Source organism: Mizuhopecten yessoensis, unplaced genomic scaffold (genome assembly GCF_002113885.1).
Source record: "Mizuhopecten yessoensis strain PY_sf001 unplaced genomic scaffold, ASM211388v2 scaffold9987, whole genome shotgun sequence".
Taxonomy (NCBI): domain Eukaryota; kingdom Metazoa; phylum Mollusca; class Bivalvia; order Pectinida; family Pectinidae; genus Mizuhopecten; species Mizuhopecten yessoensis.
Window position 1 is genome coordinate 950,508 of NW_018408322.1, and position 18,451 is coordinate 968,958.

General features: G+C 40.6%; 2 protein-coding genes across 3 annotated transcripts; one reads left to right on the plus strand and one right to left on the minus strand.

Moving 5' to 3' along the window:
* The first annotated feature begins 181 nt into the window (after positions 1-181).
* Positions 182-10,832, plus strand: LOC110459276. Of its 2 annotated transcripts, XM_021511458.1 has the most exons (3): positions 182-264; positions 4,119-4,272; positions 7,285-10,832. In XM_021511458.1, exon 3 carries the CDS (start codon positions 7,891-7,893, stop codon positions 8,812-8,814), a length of 924 nt encoding a protein of 307 aa, XP_021367133.1. In that variant the 5' UTR covers positions 182-264; positions 4,119-4,272; positions 7,285-7,890; the 3' UTR covers positions 8,815-10,832. The 2 variants fall into 2 exon arrangements, with proteins under 2 accessions (XP_021367133.1, XP_021367135.1); XM_021511460.1 differs by lacking the exon at positions 4,119-4,272 and having other exon boundaries at positions 223-264.
* A 1,865-nt stretch (positions 10,833-12,697) lies between these two features.
* On the minus strand, positions 12,698-18,238 carry LOC110459246 (glycine, glutamate and proline-rich protein-like). The gene is made up of 6 exons (XM_021511412.1): positions 18,117-18,238; positions 17,345-17,404; positions 16,845-16,934; positions 15,175-15,287; positions 14,330-14,474; positions 12,698-12,953 (listed from the first exon to the last, which is right to left on the minus strand). The coding sequence occupies exons 1-6, from the start codon at positions 18,220-18,222 to the stop codon at positions 12,814-12,816; spliced, it is 654 nt and encodes a 217-aa protein (XP_021367087.1). The 5' UTR covers positions 18,223-18,238; the 3' UTR covers positions 12,698-12,813.
* Between the last annotated feature and the right edge of the window lie 213 nt (positions 18,239-18,451).

Sequence of the window (18,451 nt, forward strand, 5' to 3'; positions counted from 1 at the left end):
AAAGTTTTAAAATATTTTAATAATTTATTTCCTTTGGTATAACATATAGTAGAATTAATTGTGGTCTGAGGCCTGCATAGCAGAGAGTTATGCCTCAGGCAATCGCAACTTCTCGGCCAATTCCGGCTAGGCGCGGAAGGCGCGGCGCGGAATCATATGCCTAACCGGAATTGGCCGAGAAGTTGCGATTGAGTCAGGCTCATCGGAAACTTCCGCTGTAGCCGGCACGTTTGAACATGACAGGCTGGAATATTGAAGTTAAAGGTTTGTACTAGCTGTCAGTGAATGTTTTGAATGAATTTGGATTTTATAGAACTTATTACAAAATAATTAATGTGATTTTAGGTAATTTTATGAGACAAATTAGGAAGTTTAGATAGGAACTACAGCTATCCACGTGTTTATAAACCAGCAGTTACTTTCATTTTAACTAGCTTTTGACATTTGCGACAACTTTCTGAAAAATGGAAGATTTTTGTTTAAAGTACAGTGAAATTTTAGACAAGAAATGTGTTGTGTCAAGTAATGGCCGATGTGTTATTTGGACAGGACCGGTGACACACAACAGCAAATATGGTGTTGTTAGATACAAGCATCCAGATACCGGTGTATCGAAAACAGTTACAGCACACCGGTTAAGTGTTATAATGCATACGCAAAATTTAAATTTAAGTTCGGACTTTGATGCGTCACACCTGTGTCACAACAACCTCTGTGTAGCGATAAGTCATATAAGTATGGAACCACACAGCATCAACAATAACAGAATCCACTGTAAACATTTAAATAAGTGCACAGGGCATGGGGAGTTTCCTGATTGTTTACTGGATTTACATATACAGGTACATTACCTGAAATATTATATACAAATTTAAATTTTACCTATATACAAAGCAATATTGAGCACGGCTCAAGCTCGGCTCATCACATGCATAATGACAAGATTTTATTTTTGTTATTTTTCTTTTTATATGTTTTGACAATATTTTTACTGTGGTAATATTACATTACTAATGAGTTTTTCTACTTATGATAATTGTGCTCATCATTGTTGGAATGCAGTCTACTGGTTCTGAGGTCAGGGGGGGGTTATCTAGCTGCCCTTTTTGTAATCAGATCTTGCCCCCTTGTTCTGAATATGTCTCTGAATGGCTTCTGCTTTCAGTTCTAGGGTCCTTTTTTTGAAAGCTGAGCCCTTTTGATACTTTTGGTGGTAATCTTGCTCTGCTTGTATTTGCTGCAGAGAGCGTCTTACCTCAGGTGCTACAGTTGCACCGAGGCACTCCATTTTTGTCATAAGGGAATGTTCCACTCCATTATTACCTGTGTGAACAGCTCCATGGAATCGCGCGTTCATATTTCTGCTAAATAACACATTTTTCGGTAACCGGCTATTCAGAAGCCTGAAAAAGGCTTTGCATCTTTGGGTATTTGCCCCAAGTGACATTGCTGTGACATATTCATCTGTCAACTTCATTTTCAGTATCTTGAGCATCAGGTGTTTGTCATTTTCATTCATATTCAAGCTGTACAGCTTGTATTTAGACAGGAATATGGGCCTGTTCCACCAAGTACCAGTACTAATACCACCATTGCATACAAATGAGTATCTTTTACATCTAGAACAATCCCCGCTGTAACATCGAAGGGTGGCATCTAAGACAAGGGGCAGTTTTTCGGCTGGTTTTTGTCTCACCGTTACAATCCTTTGTAAGCTCTTTACAGACTAGGCTACATCGAGCTTTTATATCACGGCTTAGCACCTTTTGGGATTCTATCTTTCCTTCTCTTGTTTTCATACCTGGGAACATGTCTGCTAAAATGTGCACGCATACATTTTCTAAATTGTGCTTGACCTAAATGGGTTGGATCTGCTAGTCGTTTCACATCCCACATGGGTATAAATGCTTTATAAGCTGCGTCAAGACCTGCTACTGATCGCTCGTCCCCATCTGATGTAGCGTATCGTACAATAAGATCTTGCTGGTATAGCTGCTCACCTACTAGCTTAGCAGCCTCAAATTCTGACAACGGTGTCCCCACCCCTATTGTGGCACTACAGTCTATATGGCCACCAGGGCATTTTGCATCAAACCCTTTTCTGCGTAACCATTTACCTTTCCAGCATATTTGTGATTGGACAGCTATCCTTATAATGTAATTTTTGTCAGTGACATCCTCGCGAGCTATAAGTGCTAACTGTGTAGCACTTGTACCAGGTTTATTACGACAGGTTATTGTTGACCTATTGTACCTGCCATCAACTTGAACATTAACCATGTTAGGGTCTGCAGCTCCCCTCAACTCCTTTATTTCTCTTACTTCCTGTGCTTTGTTTGCCATATCCTCCTTATTCAATGTTATGATTGTTTCTGCTGCAATATTAGCATTTCTCTGCATACTGCTACGGCACGTGGGAACCAAATTCATAGCATTGAACAAACGCCGTGCCCCTGCTGGCCCCATAGATGTTTTTTGGAGGCCGGCATGCATTGTCAGATTCGGGACAGCAGGGTTTGGGCCCCTTTTAGGGGATTGAATCTCTTTGTACATTTTTTGATTGTTAGACACCCAACCACATGTTTTGCATACTACTTTGAATTTACATGTTACTCCTACTTTTACCTCTTTGTGAATGTCAACATCTGGATTGTCACACCTGTGTGACAAGGCAATTTGTATAAGATCACCTATTTTTAGGTCACCTGAGCTTTGCTCAAGTGACCTATTCCAATCACTTTCCGTTCGTCGTCGTGCGTAAACTTTTTACATTATCAACTTCTCAAGAACCAGTGGATGGAATTTTTTCAAATTTGGTCAGAATCATCCTTGGTAGATGAGGCTACCAAATTGTAAAATTGGGATTCTTACCCCAACCCTAGGGGCCAGGGCGGGGCCCAAAAGGGAAAATTAACTAATATTTCAAATATCTTATTCTCCAGACTCAGAGGTATTACAGTCATTTTCTCTGCATGGATGGAAAGATCATCAGGGGCTTTATTTAAATTGTAAATTTCAGGACCCCCGAGCTATCCGTTCTCCCTTGGGGAGGGGGTAAAGTTTACTATAGTTTATATAGGGAAACAACACTTTTGGGTATATTTTGACAATTTTCTGTTGGAAATTATTTTTACTTGGTCAGAATCATCCTTGGAGGAGGAAGATGGTTTTAAATTGTAAAATTGGGATTCCTACCCCAACCCTAGGGGCCAGGGCGGGGCCCAAAAGGGAAAATTAACCAATATTTCAAAAATCTTCTTCTCCAGACTCAGAGGTATTACAGTCATTTTCTCTGCATGGATGGAAAGATCATCAGGGGCTTTATTTAAATTGTAAATTTCAGGACCCCCGAGCTATCCGTTCTCCCTTGGGGAGGGGGTAAAGTTTACTATAGTTTATATAGGGAAACAACACTTTTGGGTATATTTTGACAATTTTCTGTTGGAAATTATTTTTACTTGGTCAGAATCATCCTTGGAGGAGGAAGATGGTTTTAAATTGTAAAATTGGGATTCCTACCCCAACCCTAGGGGCCAGGGCGGGGCCCCAAAGGGAAAATTAGCCAATATTTCAAAAATCTTCTTCTCCAGACTCAGAGGTATTATAGTCATTTTCTCTGCATGGATGGAAAGATCATCAGGGGCTTTATTTAAATTGTAAATTTCAGGACCCCCAGGCTATCCGTTCTCCCTTGGGGAGGGGGTAAAGTTTACTATAGTTTATATAGGGAAACAACACTTTTGAGTATATTTTGACAATTTTCGGTTGGAAATTATTTTTACTTGGTCAGAATCATCTTTGGTTGATGACGGTATCACATTGTAAACTTGGAATTCCTGCCCCATCCCCCAGGGGTTAGAGTGGGGCCCCAAAGGGAACATTTACAAATATTTCAAAATTGTTATCCTTTGATGACATGACAAGTACTGTATTTCACTTAGTTTACATGCTGATTTCCACATCACATCTAAACAATAAAATAAAGCTACCAGTACCTATGATATAGCTCAGGTGACTGCTAAGGCCCTTGGGCCTCTTGTCTTAGAATCTATTAGTCTGTTACCCTGATTTTGAACACCATTATCTAACCTAGACCTTTTTTCCCTATTTTCATGGAGGTGTGATGCAACTTCTATCACTGGTTGTGGTTTCTTGGGCCTAAGGTGCTTGACAATGCCAGGGTTACCTTCAGTGTCGGGAGTGCTAGGAAAGCTACAACCAGGATGCGTTACAGTGACTAAGGAATACATATCAGAACTCAGTCTCTTCCAGGTACCTGAGACATTTTCACTTGGAACTTTACTCACCCCATGCCCTGCAGTCTTGGTACCCTTATTATGTGGTGTATTACACTTTTTGACTACATTTTTACTTCTCTTATACCTTCCCTTCATGGTCCTTTCAGGTCAAATATCCCTATCTTAATAACTGCAATACTCAAAAACACCTATATTTACCTAAATTGACTATAAACACATATGTTCTGAATATTTACACCACTTAATAAGGATTACAAGCCCACAGGGACAGGATATCTTATCCCTTTGTCACACTGGTATTGGCCCCTTGAGAGGTGGCACTTGCTTACCTTGCTATGTTTGACATGTATTTACTAAATAATTAGTAGGGCTATAAACTTACAATTACATTCATTTTGTAGGGGAGAAGTCCCCTTATACAGTGGTATAAGGTTAGACAGGCTGTGATGTCATATAGAAAAGTTATATCATTAATAATGTGTAATTTTTACTTGAAAATTGTGATTTTTGAAATTTCATAATTAAAAGTCCATTAAACTTTACTTCTTTTGAAATTTTATAAACTGCATGTAAAATGTGAAAGAGTATTAAATAAGCTTTAATTTGATATATGTTATTGATATATTACTTAATTATTACTCGCCCAATAGTCATTTATCTATGAGACCTCTCTGAAATATTAGATGCAGAATACAGCATTGCTGTGGATTAGGGGTAGGGGAACTAAAAATGAAAGAACTTTTTTATTTTTGGAGTAAATTTCACAATAATTTGCAATAACATTTGTAATTGCATGCCAAATGTAATGATAGAATAAAAAAAATATGTCTCCAAAAATCACCAAATACAGGCCTCAGACCACAATAACACTTCCGGGTCGTTGTATACGAATGTAGTGCATAAGGACATTTCAGGTGGGTTACTAAATAATTTTTCCTGTCTGAATTATGTCAGATATGTACAGTTTTTTTTACATAGAATTTTTCAACAATATCTATTCTAGTGATTAAATTTTATTTGACACAGTTTCAAAGTTTGTCTTGGCAGCAGGACACAATGAGTGATGAGGCTTGCACAGTGATATTTTGTGATTTTTAGTATTTTCCCCTTTACATGCAGGGTAGTGAAATTCAAATAAAATTATCTTTCTTAAATGCCGGTCATGAGGTACTTTCCAGCTCACCGTACGTTCAGTTTGAATAGATCTACAATATGAAATAGGAACCAGGCCCTGTGCAAAGTTTTAAAATATTTTAATAATTTATTTCCTTTGGTATAACATACAGTAGAATTAATTGTGGTCTGAGGCCATCTTCGGCAGACAGTGTGCATATTTAGAATGGCTTACACTAAGGTCCCTCTTGGTCAGTCACGTATATTATTGCGTACGTGTCCATTCATTATCCGTTACTGTCTGAACGGGAAAACACAAACTCACTGGATACTCACAAAATATTATTTACCAAATTTGATAACTTATACCTTATTTAGTTTATCTCCGACATAAGCCAATAGGATTTTCGACAAATATATCTATTTTATATTCCATCACAGAAATATTAAATCTCAATGAAAAATCTGAATAATTTGGGTTAAAGGGGTTTGACATTGCAAGGGGAACTAACTGCTGTTTTCGTATGAATTAATGTATTAACAAGGTACTATAATTTTCCTGCAATTCGTAGTTTAGCAGGAAACATTTGTCTGTTCAGGTTCGACCAGACACATGTACAGCTACTCGTGAATATTCATGAGTTGTTTGTAGGGTGCACGAGTTATCGGGCAAAGTACTAGGGAGTAGTGAGCAGGTGTATAGAGTGGTCATTCTAGCCTCGAAGCTCACAGCATACGGTCAATGTTTATTTCAAAATTTTGAATATTTTGTAAAAAAAAAATCCCAAAAAAATTCAGATGTGACGACAGCAGTTTTAGAGATTTGTTTTGTTCTTGTGTCTTGATTGACAGATCAGTGGAGATATTCTAAGCGTGAAGCAAACAAATGTTGTACATTTCATTATACCTGCATTTTATATACATGTATATGTATTACAATAGCTAAGTGTTTAGCGTCAGAAGGTTTTCCAGAGTTTTTGCCTTATCAGTTTTATCTCTGGTTTTTAGCCCAGGACGTGAGAACACATTGATTGTTGGTATTCCAAGTGAGTGAGAGAGTTGTTGTATACTTATACATATATTGTTGACTCTCGTACATGTGAAGATGATGAATGAATAAACGCCGCTCCATAGAGGCCTTCAATGAGCAGGCTCATCCTATTTCATAGTTGTGTTATTGATTGTGTCTAGATAGGTAGACAGGTAGGGCTACTGTCCAGTATAGGACAGACGTGGAGATACATACATGTGTACCTATGTACACGGTATCTACACAAGAACATAGAGATGCACACATGCACAAACAGATTTAAGCAATCTTCCCCATCATTGGGTACCTAAGACACAGTAAACTCAACTAAAGTTTAAGATTCTTAAATGGCTAGCCTGAGGCTTTGCCGAGTTTAACATTCGTGCTGGACAGCCAAACTCTTACCCTCAGGTTAAGATTTCCCTGTCCACGAACCACACCCATGAGGTATTTTTCATTGAATCTATATTCTACGAACGAAACAAAATATGTCCCGATGATATCCAGAATCGGGAGCCATGGAATTTCTCAAAATAAATTATAACGAATAGTCTCCAATCGTATATAAATGTTACTTGTTGTAATTGCGGTGAAGGTTCTCCTTGTGAGGAAATTAACAAGACAATTTTTTTCTCGATATAATTTTAGTAACAAGGAAAGTATGAGGAAGTGCTTGAGTAAAAAAGCGACTAGCTTATACATATTCCCTCTATTTATTTGAAGTTGGCACTTCCTAATTGCTAATTGATTTTTTGCCATGTATAGCCGATTATTCCCCATATTGATGTTCATATTCATAGCGGAAGTATAACTTGAAATAGCCTAGCTAGTTCTACCCCTGAAATATGTAACTAATCATTATATTATGTTTGTACGTTGCAGGTAGCAGTCATCCTTTATTTAAAGAATTCGAAAGAAAGGAAGATGTTAATTCTCATTTATGACTGCTACCACTATGTATACATCCCCGACACCCAGCCAGGCATGGATTAGGGTTATCGCCTTGTCATCAAGCCATCGTTCATCACTCATTTTTGCCACATCTTAGGATCACATCATGCCAGTGTTACAGTGCCCTGTCGCAGGCTGTATATGGACGTCTCAAGACCTGGCAGCAGAATTTGCATCTGCCCTCACTGCTTCTCTTCAAATTCATGACAGGACCGTCCATAGAACCCCAGCAAATCCAACACCACCAAAGCTCAAGTTAGACCCACCAATTGTTTCTGCTGGATGTGACCCAGACCAATGGTCAGCTTTTGCCAGGCAGTGGAACATGTATAAGGTTGGAATGGCCATTACGGAGACTGTTCTCCCCACTGCGCTATTCTACTGTTGTGACACTGATCTACGGACAGATGTTCTACGTGACCTTCAGTGCGATGTAGCTAATATGGCTGAGGCTGATCTATTAAGAGACTGGCAGTTAAAGATGAAAGCACTGACTCTACACGGTCAACACGCATACTTTGCTATGTATCTGACACTATGGAAAAGGCTTTCCTTTGCAGGGAAGCGCTCATATCTCTCGGGGTCATTCACATGGACTTCCCCAATGTGCCTACGGATGTCACCGCCCCAGTTGAGGACTCTGAGGAGATAACTTGTTCTTGTCCCAGGCGTCAAACGGAACCCCCAACACTGCCGACTACGCTACCCCCAGGACTACGGGCCACAGAAGAGAACATAGGGACTCTCACAGATTTGTTTCTTGACTATTATGGTTCTACAACCTTCAATGTCTGTAAGCATCAACCATTGCCTCTTATGAAGGGTGAGCCCTTACAGCTCCATGTTGATCCCAAAGTTAGGCCGGTGGTACTTGTCCCAATTCATTGGCAGGATAAGGTCTATGCTGGTATTGAGAGGGATGTTCGCATCGGTGTTCTTGAGCGCGTTAGTCCAAACACTCCTACAACATGGTGCTCGAGGATGGTTGTGACTGGGAAAGCTGACGGGACTCCACGTCGTACTGTAGATCTACAACCTCAAAATCGCCATTCTGTCCGCCAGACTCATCATGTGCCTGGCTCCTTCCATCTGGCAGACCGTGTTCCTCAATGTACGAGAAAAACGGTAACAGACACCTGGAATGGGTACCACTCTGTGCCCATCCAAGAAGACGATCGACATATCACTACCTTCATCATGCCATGGGGGCGATATAGGTTCAAAGTGGCTCCACAAGGATTTCTCGCTAGCGGTGATGCTTACAACCAGCGCTTTGATGCAATAATTTCCAATTTCCGGAAAAGATCAAGTGCGTGGATGATAATTGCATGTGGGCAGGGTCCATTGAAGCGGCATTCTTTCAAGCATGTGAATGGTTTGACCTGTGTGCTCGAAATGGCATCACACTTTACCCAAAGAAGTTTCAGTTTGCCCAGGACACCGTTGACTTTGCAGGACTGACAATCACTCCAACAAACATTCGACCTAGTGCTAAGTTCCTAGATGCTATCAGAAATTTCCCCACACAACGGATATCACTGGTGCCAGGGCATGTTTCGGGCTTATTTACCAGGGTACGTATGCCTTTGCCAGGACAGGACAGGACAGATGAAACCTTTTCAGACTCTGCTAAAACAATCTACAAAGTTTGTCTGGACAGATGAGCTGGACCAGCTATTCAATCAGTCCAAGGAGGTCATCATACAGGAGATGAAGGAAGGGGTGCTCCTGTTTGACCCTGACCGATCGACTTGCTTGGCTACTGACTGGTCCGTTGATGGAATAGGGTTCTTCTTGATGCAGAAGTACTGCCAGTGTACTGGTAAGACTCCCACTGCTGCCCTGATGGTTGGAAGCTGTGTTTAGTTGGCAGCAGGTTTACACATCCTGCTGAAAGCCGCTATACTCCCATTGAAGGCGAATCCTTGACTATTGTTTACACACTACACCAGACTCGCTATTACGTGCTAGGATGCAAAGATCTACTCATAGACACGGATCAAGAGCCACTACTTCAGATCCTGAACGATAGGTCACTTACAGATATTAGTAACAGACGACTTCTTAGCCTCAAGGAAAAAACTCTTGGGTACAGGTTCACAGTTGTACATGTTCCTGGAAAGAAGAGCCAAGGTCCGGATGCTACTTCTAGATACACTGCCTCCCCGCCCGAGCACCTACAATTGCCTGGCGAAACTTTGGAATTTGATATGAATGACAACACATCTATCCCATTTCATGACACCCTGAATAGCCTTTGCCAGCATAGTGAGAACGAGGACATGGCTAATGACATAGGATTTCATCGGTCGCAAATCCACATGCTAATTGCAGGGCTGAGATGGCAGTGCAGACTGTAAACCGCATGCTCATGGACAACATAACCGCGTCTGGGTCTCTCGATGTGGACAAGTTTCAGAGGGCCCTACTGATGTACAGAAATTCCATTTACCCGGAGACAAAGGCATCACCAGCGTTAGTTTTGTTTGGTCGACCCATCCGTGATGCCACCCCAATACCGATGGGTAGATACTCACCTCATGAAACATGGACAGAGCTAATGTCCCATCGAGAGAAAGCACTCTCCAGACGTCATGCCAGGGAACATGAACGGTGGAATGAACACACTCACCGGTTACCACCACTGCAGGTTGGAGATCACGTCTACATACAAAACCTGGCTGGAAACCATCCTCGGAGATGGGAACGTACAGGGATTGTTGTGGAAGTGCGTCAGTTTCACCAGTATGTCATCCGTGTGGATGGCACAGGCAGAGTGACTCCGAAATCGCCAGCACCTTCGTAAGTTCTCTCCCTTTCATTGCACTACCTCTTGGGCTGCAGTATCACGCCTACGTCAGATGAACGACCGCCTCCGGAAGCGCCTTCCGGCGACAAAATATCTGCTCCATCCCTAGTGCCACAGCTGGACCAACCTACAATACCGTTGTCACCACAGGCCCTACAGGCTCCACTTCCCTCGCCATCACCACATGTGCGACAGTCACCATCTAACAGGATCAGGCCACAAGCTACCACCCCTACACAGGAGTCTCTGTCAACGCGACATCGATTGAATTTTGATATGACAGACCATCAAACTCCCAAACTTGTTGAGCCTGTGGTGGCTCGTACCACGAGCTCTTGCCCGTCTTCAACCTCATACTAAGGCCGTAGTAAAGGAACTGGAACAACCACGAATACTTCGTCATTGCACCATGGAGGAAGAGTCAGGACTTAGGGGGCCTGAAAAACTAAAGTGACTTTTGTGTGTCTGGATTATTTTTGAGAGACTATCGTTGTGCTTGTTTTTGTGATCAGTCATTAAGGACAGATGACTTATTCAAGTTATCACTCGGAGACCTGGCTTATCAGTTTTCTATGTTCCATATAAAACTTGCCCTTGGGGGAGGAGATAACTAATCATTATATTATGTCTGTACGTTGCAGGTAGCAGTCATCCTTTAGATTAAAGAATTCGAAAGAAAGGATGATGTTAATTTTCATTTAATATGTATTTAAGTATAGAAACCTCTGGCTTTCCACGGGGAACCTTCCCTAGAATAACGAGTGTTGTGTGTTTGTGAAGGGATACAATTGGTGATAGTTTATATTTAGAATCTTTGATTGATCACATATAATAAATACAAATCAAGGGGGAGTTGTTTAAAAAAGGATGTGGGATACATGTTTCCCATGTTCAACTTCTTTAATTAATAATTTAAATCAGGTAAAGGTAGGACGAGCGCCGTCCCCTCGGACATGGGAAACAGATAAGAAAATACAACATATTTGACAATCCCTTGACGCGCTTGGTGCAGTACATACCAAAAAAAGCAATACTTTAGTCCATATTCAATAGATTTTGTGGTTTCTCGGCTCAAGGAATTCGTATATCAAAATTATACGATGATTTTTAATAACATTTGTCTTGAGATAGTGTCCATATAAAGTGCGAAACGTTAGCGATACAGAACAGAATTGAATATAATTGAATCTATTTTCTACGAACAAACAAAATATGTCGCAATAATATAAAAGAGTTATTTTCCAGAATCAGGAGCAAAGACATTTTCTAAAAATAAATTATTACGAGTAGTCTCCCTTCATGCATAAACGATACCCGTTGTCATTTCGGAGTTATTTTCTCTCCTTCTGAATGGTTTCTCTAGAACAAAAATGTTCGGGGAGATGGAATTGATATCATAAATATGACGTGATGTTACAATGGTGGAGGTTTATTAAGGGAAATGCAGTAATACCATACCATACAGTGAAGATATATAGATTGAGTAAAACCTCGATATAATGCCCTCATTTCATTTGCCACCTCGTTTACAACCAAGACATTTCAAGATCACCTTTTCTCTCTTTCTTAAGAATTCTTTTATATTTCTAACTAAATTTATTGCCAAACTTCTTCGAACGCTTAAATTTTTCTGGATGAATGTTGGCAGTATAACGAGGTTTAACTGTGCTTTTTTCACGAAAATGTACAATTTCAGGAAATTGAAAATGAACGAAGATGTTGACCGATGTTTGAGGTCAGCAGCCTTGAGCATTCGCTTCAAGAAGCGGACAGTTCAGTACTATGTGTCCAGGGGCAGTATACTAAAGACCAAGGAAACCTTAGTGACACCGTATATGCCATTTTCAGCTTGGTAAATATTGTTTTTATTTGGTTTGTTCAGTGTTCAGTGACATATGCTGGACACACGACGAGGAGTGCCTACCAGACACCACTAGAAAGAAAGAACTGGTAGAAAAAATTAAATGAAGTCCCAATTGTTGAAACTAAAGCATTATATCATGTTTGGTTGGCTGGTTGGTTAGTTTTACAAGGTTTAACGTCCTATAAGTATCAACAGCTAAGGTCATTTAAGGTCGTGCCTCCATATGTGTTGTGTATGCGTGCTTGTGTGTATGTGTGCCGGAGACCGGGTATGATGTTGTGTTTGCCTCCTTGTGATAGCGCGGATCTCATGCCGAGCCTTTAGTGCTAGTCTCACTGAAAACCATGCCAATGGCACCAAACACAGCATTTCGCCCGGTCACATTATACTGACAACGGGCGAACCAGATGTTGTTATTGCCCTAAATGCTGGGCGTTAAGCAGGTAACAACAATTACCATGTTTAAGATGTTTGGTGTGTCCCGGCCTGGGGACAGAATCCATTGCCTTCAAAGCCAAACGGGAGATATTGCCTAAGCAAGGTGCTAGGAAATTAAAGGTAGATAGTAGTAGAGAGAAATGTTAAGATCCTAAATATTGTAATGGTTGCAGCAGATTTATCATTACTATTGTGTGAGTCCTTACCAACAAAGCATACTCCAATGTCCTGTGCTTATAACGATAATTTATTCACCATAATATTAACTATCTTTCTTCGAATATCAATGCCAAAATCCTGAAATCAGCATGAATAATTTTCCTGTCATTCCCTCGTGCTTCACGACATTTTAATGCCAGTTGTGACTTGCGATAAGGTGTTTAGCACGCGCAACTACGTCATTGCTGTAGTCATTTCCGGTTGTGCCAACGTCAAGGTGGGCCCAGGTCTGGACGTTGCTAACTCCTGAGTTGTAGGCAGCGATACCACCTGTCAATCAAATGGAACCAGATGTAAATACCGGAAACAAATCACTGATCAAACGTTTTCTGGGCTTCGTTTATTTCGAATGTTATATTCGCATCTATCTCGAGATAATGCAAGTTGAATGAAATATGAGAATGAATATGTATAAGTACGTTAGTAATTGTTTTCAAGTTGTCAGAATAAAATGTCTTTTGTAATTGTACATGATGTTAACTGACATGAATAAAATAGGGTTTAAAGTAAAAAACTAATGGAATAGGTCTCCTGTCGATATTGAATGAATGCCAAACATTGCGAAGCAACTTTTAGCGAAAAAAACTATGACAATGTACACAGTAAGTATAGATTGAATGGTGTCCAAACTAAAACACAAAGTTGCTAGCAAATTCATATATATATATATATATATAGGTTCAACAAGCAACTGTTGATGAATCTGAGCTGCCCGATGAACGCATAAATAGGCCAAAGCGATAGCAACTCTTTGTTCTGGTATGTTTTTTTTTATTCATACAGTAGCATACGTTAAATTATAATGCTTATCTCGAATGTTAAACTCGAACCTATTTCGAGATATGCAAGATAAATGAATTTTGGTTTGGTTTAATTTTGTTTCACGTTCTATTTACAGCTAATGTCATTTAAGGACGTACCTCCTTGTGTGTAGTGTATGAGCGCTTGCGTGTGTGTATGCAGGAGACAGGGTATGTTGGCGTTCTTGCCTCCTTGTGATAGCGCGGATCTGATGCCGACGTTATAGTGCTATCTCACTGAAATACCACGCCGAAGGCACCAAGCACAGCATTTCGCCCGGTCACATTATACTGACAACGGGTGAGCCAGTTGTTGCCATTCCCCTAAATGCTGAACGCTAAGCAGGGAATAACAACTACCTTTTTAAGGACTTTGGTATGTCTCGATCTGGGGACAAAAAACCCATTGCCTTCCTCACCTGGGCGAATGCTCAACATTAAAGCCAAAAGTGAGGTGTTGCCAAGCAAGGCGCTAGGAAATATAAGGTTGTTAGAAGTAGAAAGAAATGTAATGATACCAAATATTGCTATGGGTTAAGCAGATTTATTTTGGTCGCTTTTGTGTCCCCAAATAGAGGACAAATAAAGCAAATCCCAAATTCTGCAGGGGGTTCCTACATTAATCGCCTCCCACGATACATGGAGTGGGTAACAGCAGGTGTATTCTTATCTCGATCCCCCACATGCAGGGGTGGCAAGATGAATGAAATGACTTACTCTCAATATTGAATTAATGGCGAACATTTCAAAATGGGTTTAGAGAAATTACAATGCATATATTATACAACGCATATTTTACAGAATTTCAACAACTTGCAAACTTTGTGAAGACATTTGGGTACTTACCTTGTAGCTGCTGATCCCGAGACCACGTGGGGTGCTTATGCGCCACCTGGTTGACGTAGGGAACAAGAACCTCGCTGACCATTTGTTCGATGTGTTCACAGCTGTCCCAAGCATACTTCTGGCAGGAGTGGTAGCGGATGTCACACTAGAGAGACAAGATCAGAAGGAGGTCGTGTAATGGAGGTTTGTAATACGTAGGGGATACCCCTACTGTGTATTGTGATTTGTGTCAGTTTACCGCGATTATACGAGAGCAATTCAATAAATTCTGTCATCCCACAGCTCCCGTACGAACGTTCAGCGCCGAAGTAGACTGCAAAAGCATTTAAAGAGCAATGCACGTGCAAAAATTTCGACATCAGCCGACAATAATTTAACGAGTAATTCCTTGTTGAATGGTATGCACTCGTGACTAGTGACTACTTTTCAATGCTACAAATGAATCTAGCTAATTCGTGACAATGCCTTATCCCGAAAAAGCAATATTTGTAAAGGCATTTTTGAAGGAAGAGAAAATGGCCAAGATTGACCACCCGCCATATATCTAAGTCCATGTGACTTCTTTCTGTTTCCTTTACTAAAGGCGAGGACTACCGGGCAGCGTCAACGTCATGAACAGTGCGATTGCGAAAGATTATAAACAACCTACTTGTAATTCCTTACATCGGTGACAAAATGTATTGCATGACCCTCGTACTGGAGATTGAGAATCTAAGGTAGGCATTAGAATGTCATTGTTTCGCAATTGTTGTATAATATATAAAGTTTACTTTTGGGTAAAGCGTTCAAGTGACTAAGACTGACTTAGCCAGATATGTCCGTGACCGGTACAGGACAGTGATTACCTGTAATATACCGTAAGCATGGTGATGGTCTCCCCATCCTCCTGTTGACGTCAGAAGACGTCCTCCACGTGATTCCCGACTGGCCAAGGCAGCAATTACCGACGGCTGGATACCTGATGGCGGGAAAACACATACATGTATTTTCAAACAGGTATGCTACCGGTATTCATCAATCAAAATTAAACAGACATTAATCAATCAAACTGCATACAACGGTAAGTACTCCACAAAGATCATACTGGTTCACGCAAATATTTTCTACGTAATGTTCATACAGATGTTTACTTATAAGGTTCATAGAAATATTTTCTATTGAAGGTGCGTGGCAAATCGTGGGAGGATCTCGTTGAGCGTAGTTTGGTCGGAATGGGATTTCCTAGGTCGGGTAGCTTCACGCTTTCCCCACGCTTATATTGAACATGCACAAGCTAAGCGTAGCCGGGTCGTGGCCAAAAAAAGCGGGGCAAAATCTTATTCTGAACGTAGTTGGCACGCCATTATCGTACAAGCAGCGTGGACCAAACGTGGGAGGATCTTCATGTGCGTAAAAGCATCGTGGTGAGATTTCTGTGGTCTTAATGAAAACGCGGCACCGTCGGCAACTATTTCGAGCCGTTTTAATTACGCTTTTACCGTGCTCCCGATACGCTCCCTCTACGCTCAATACGATCTAGAAGCGTACTAGAAGCGTAATATGGTCAGCACCAGAAAAGCGTCACACAGTCTTCTAGGTCTGTGTAACAATGTAGTATGTTCCTGTACGTCGTAGTGGCAACGTACTTGTAGTAGAAACGACCGCTTGGTCGGCATTGGTCTAGGTGTAATCGTAGTGACAGCGAGTCAGCAGCGCTTTTGACGTAGAAGCATCGCAGTACAGTCGTGATGTAATTTTTAATTTGGCTGAATTTTGACGGCGATAATGCCCCGATTTGATATTCGTTTTTCAAATCGGGGATGATCGGTATGGTCTTCGCAAGGTCGCAGAGCTGTGTGAATGGGGTAGAAGGTTCACAAACATATTTTTATTTTATTTTCCTTTCAAAGCTTATACAAAGATTTACCTAAAGTTCAATAATGTTTATACCACACCAATTTCATGCATGTACATGAATTTGTGTTTTCCTTATAAACCTGGTCATGTACTGACATTATGCCGCGCCCACCTGCTCGCGTACTGACATTATGCTGTGCCGGACTGGTCGTGTTCATGTATTACGCCGCGCCCGCCTGGTCGTATACATGTATTACGCCGCGCCCGCCTGGTCGTATATAGGTATTACGCCCCGCCCGCCTGCCGCGCCCGCCTGGTCGTATACATGTATTACGCCGCGCCCGCCTGGTCGTATACATGTATTTCGCCGTGCCGTCTGGTGGTGTACTGACATTATGCTGCACCTGCCTGGTCGTGTAGTGCCATTACGCCGCGCCCGCCTGGTCGTGTAGTGATATTACGCTGCGCCCGCCTTCTCGTGTACTGACATTACGCTGTGCCTGCCTGGTCGTATACAGGTATTACGCTGCGTCCGCCTGGTCGTATACATGTATTACGCCGCGCCCGCCTGGTCGTATACATGTATTACGCTGCGCCCGCCTGGTCGTATACATGTTTTACGCCGCGCCCGACTTGTCGTGTGCATTACTATTTTGCTCTGATTTTTTGGTGTACTTACAGTGCGCCGCGCCTGATGCGTAGTAACAAGATTTCTTGTTGTTCAGGTCATGCAAATCGTAATCTACGTCATGGTTGGATGCAGCGACACCTGTTGGGAATAAATGTCAATTGTTTTAGACTCTCTATGAGGTTCAAAATATTTAAAAAAGACTACTTTCTACAAGCTGAAGTCATGAGATCAGAGGACCTCTACATAAGTGACTTAATTCAAATAAGGACCACGAAATACTGCAAAATGTTCCAAATTTTCCAGGGGGGATGAGGAAAATGGTGAAAAGACATGTTTTTTAAAGAAAATGTTCAGGTGGGTTCTTGAAGCTTAAAAAGACCCATATGGGAATGCGTTAGCATTAGTGTCACTTCTGATAATATAATCTTTAAAATTAGCTAATGATTACGATATTTTGGTAGAAGCTATATTTCACATCCTATGGTCTTTTCGTAAAAATCCCAAATCCACTTTTTTGATTATTGATTCAAAACAAGCTTCGATAGTACCTCCATTGTGTTCACCGGTGGGGTGGAGTCGTCTGACGTCACCATGGCAGGTGTATGACGCTGAAACAAAAAGCAATTTGCAACACGAATGATAAACTTATTTTTCCGGATTTAATGTCTGGAGAGGGATATCCAAATACGGATATATTAATAGGTTCTTGAATGGATGGAGGCTTCCCAAAACAACTTCATCAGGTGTACCCCTGGTACATGTACATGTACTTCCGTGTTTGTTGTTGATTTTGGTTGATAGAATCGTTGTTGGTTTTTTTTCATTTATATATCTAAAAGTCATTTGTTTCAAAATATATACTTGAGAAAGTTGTTTTGGGAAATATTTTTTCAAAATGACATATAGTCATCAACATGAAATTAGAAACACATAACTTTTTGGCCTTTTTCCTTAATTTTGTTGCAAAGGCGTCAGTGCAGCAGGTTTAATATATATTGTGCAAGAATACGAAAATAAATTTTACAATCAACTTCTCCTTACAGTATTAAACGTGTTTGATGGAATATGTTTTTGCGCAACAAACATTCATATAAAGTTACAATGCATTTTAGTATATTGTTGAAAAATTCAAAACCCGAGGAACATTAATATTATATTTCAGATTGGGACATTGTTTTCGCTTTGAAATTTATAAATATAAAGAAGCGACGTCATATCTGAAACAACATACAAATATATATATTTTCTTTCTAGTTATTTTTCTGATTTAAAGAAATAAAAAATCCCCTGAAACAAAAAATAAAATATTAAGAAAAGTACCTGCCCATGCACCGGTGCTGATAGCAAGAAGCGTGACTATCACAAGCGGGTTCATCGTTGAAATCTGGCCGACGAGACGAATGTCCTGAAGACTAGTCAATGCCATAGAGCATATGTCTTATCTTCGGTAGATTGAGTATATTTAGAATGGCTTACACTAAGGGCCCTCTAGGTCAGTCACGTATATTATTGCTTACGTGTCCATTCATTATTCGTTACTGTCTGAACGAGAAAACACATACTCACTGGATACCACAAAATATTATTTACCAAATTTGATTACTTATACCTTATTTAGTTTATCTCCGACATAAGCCAAATAGGATTTTTAACAA

What these genes read in the sequence shown, in the direction of transcription:
- LOC110459276 (XM_021511458.1), top strand. Translation starts at nt 7,891, where the DNA reads ATGGAAAAGGCTTTCCTTTGCAGGGAAGCGCTCATATCTCTCGGGGTC.
- LOC110459246 (XM_021511412.1), bottom strand. Translation starts at nt 18,222, where the DNA reads ATGGCATTGACTAGTCTTCAGGACATTCGTCTCGTCGGCCAGATTTCA. An exon ending in CGCATCAGGCGCGGCGCACT is followed by an intron (nt 15,288 to 16,844) that starts GTAAGTACACCA and finishes TCCCGCCATCAG; the next exon opens with GTATCCAGCCGTCGGTAATT. An exon ending in TCGGGATCAGCAGCTACAAG is followed by an intron (nt 12,954 to 14,329) that starts GTAAGTACCCAA and finishes TTTGATTGACAG; the next exon opens with GTGGTATCGCTGCCTACAAC.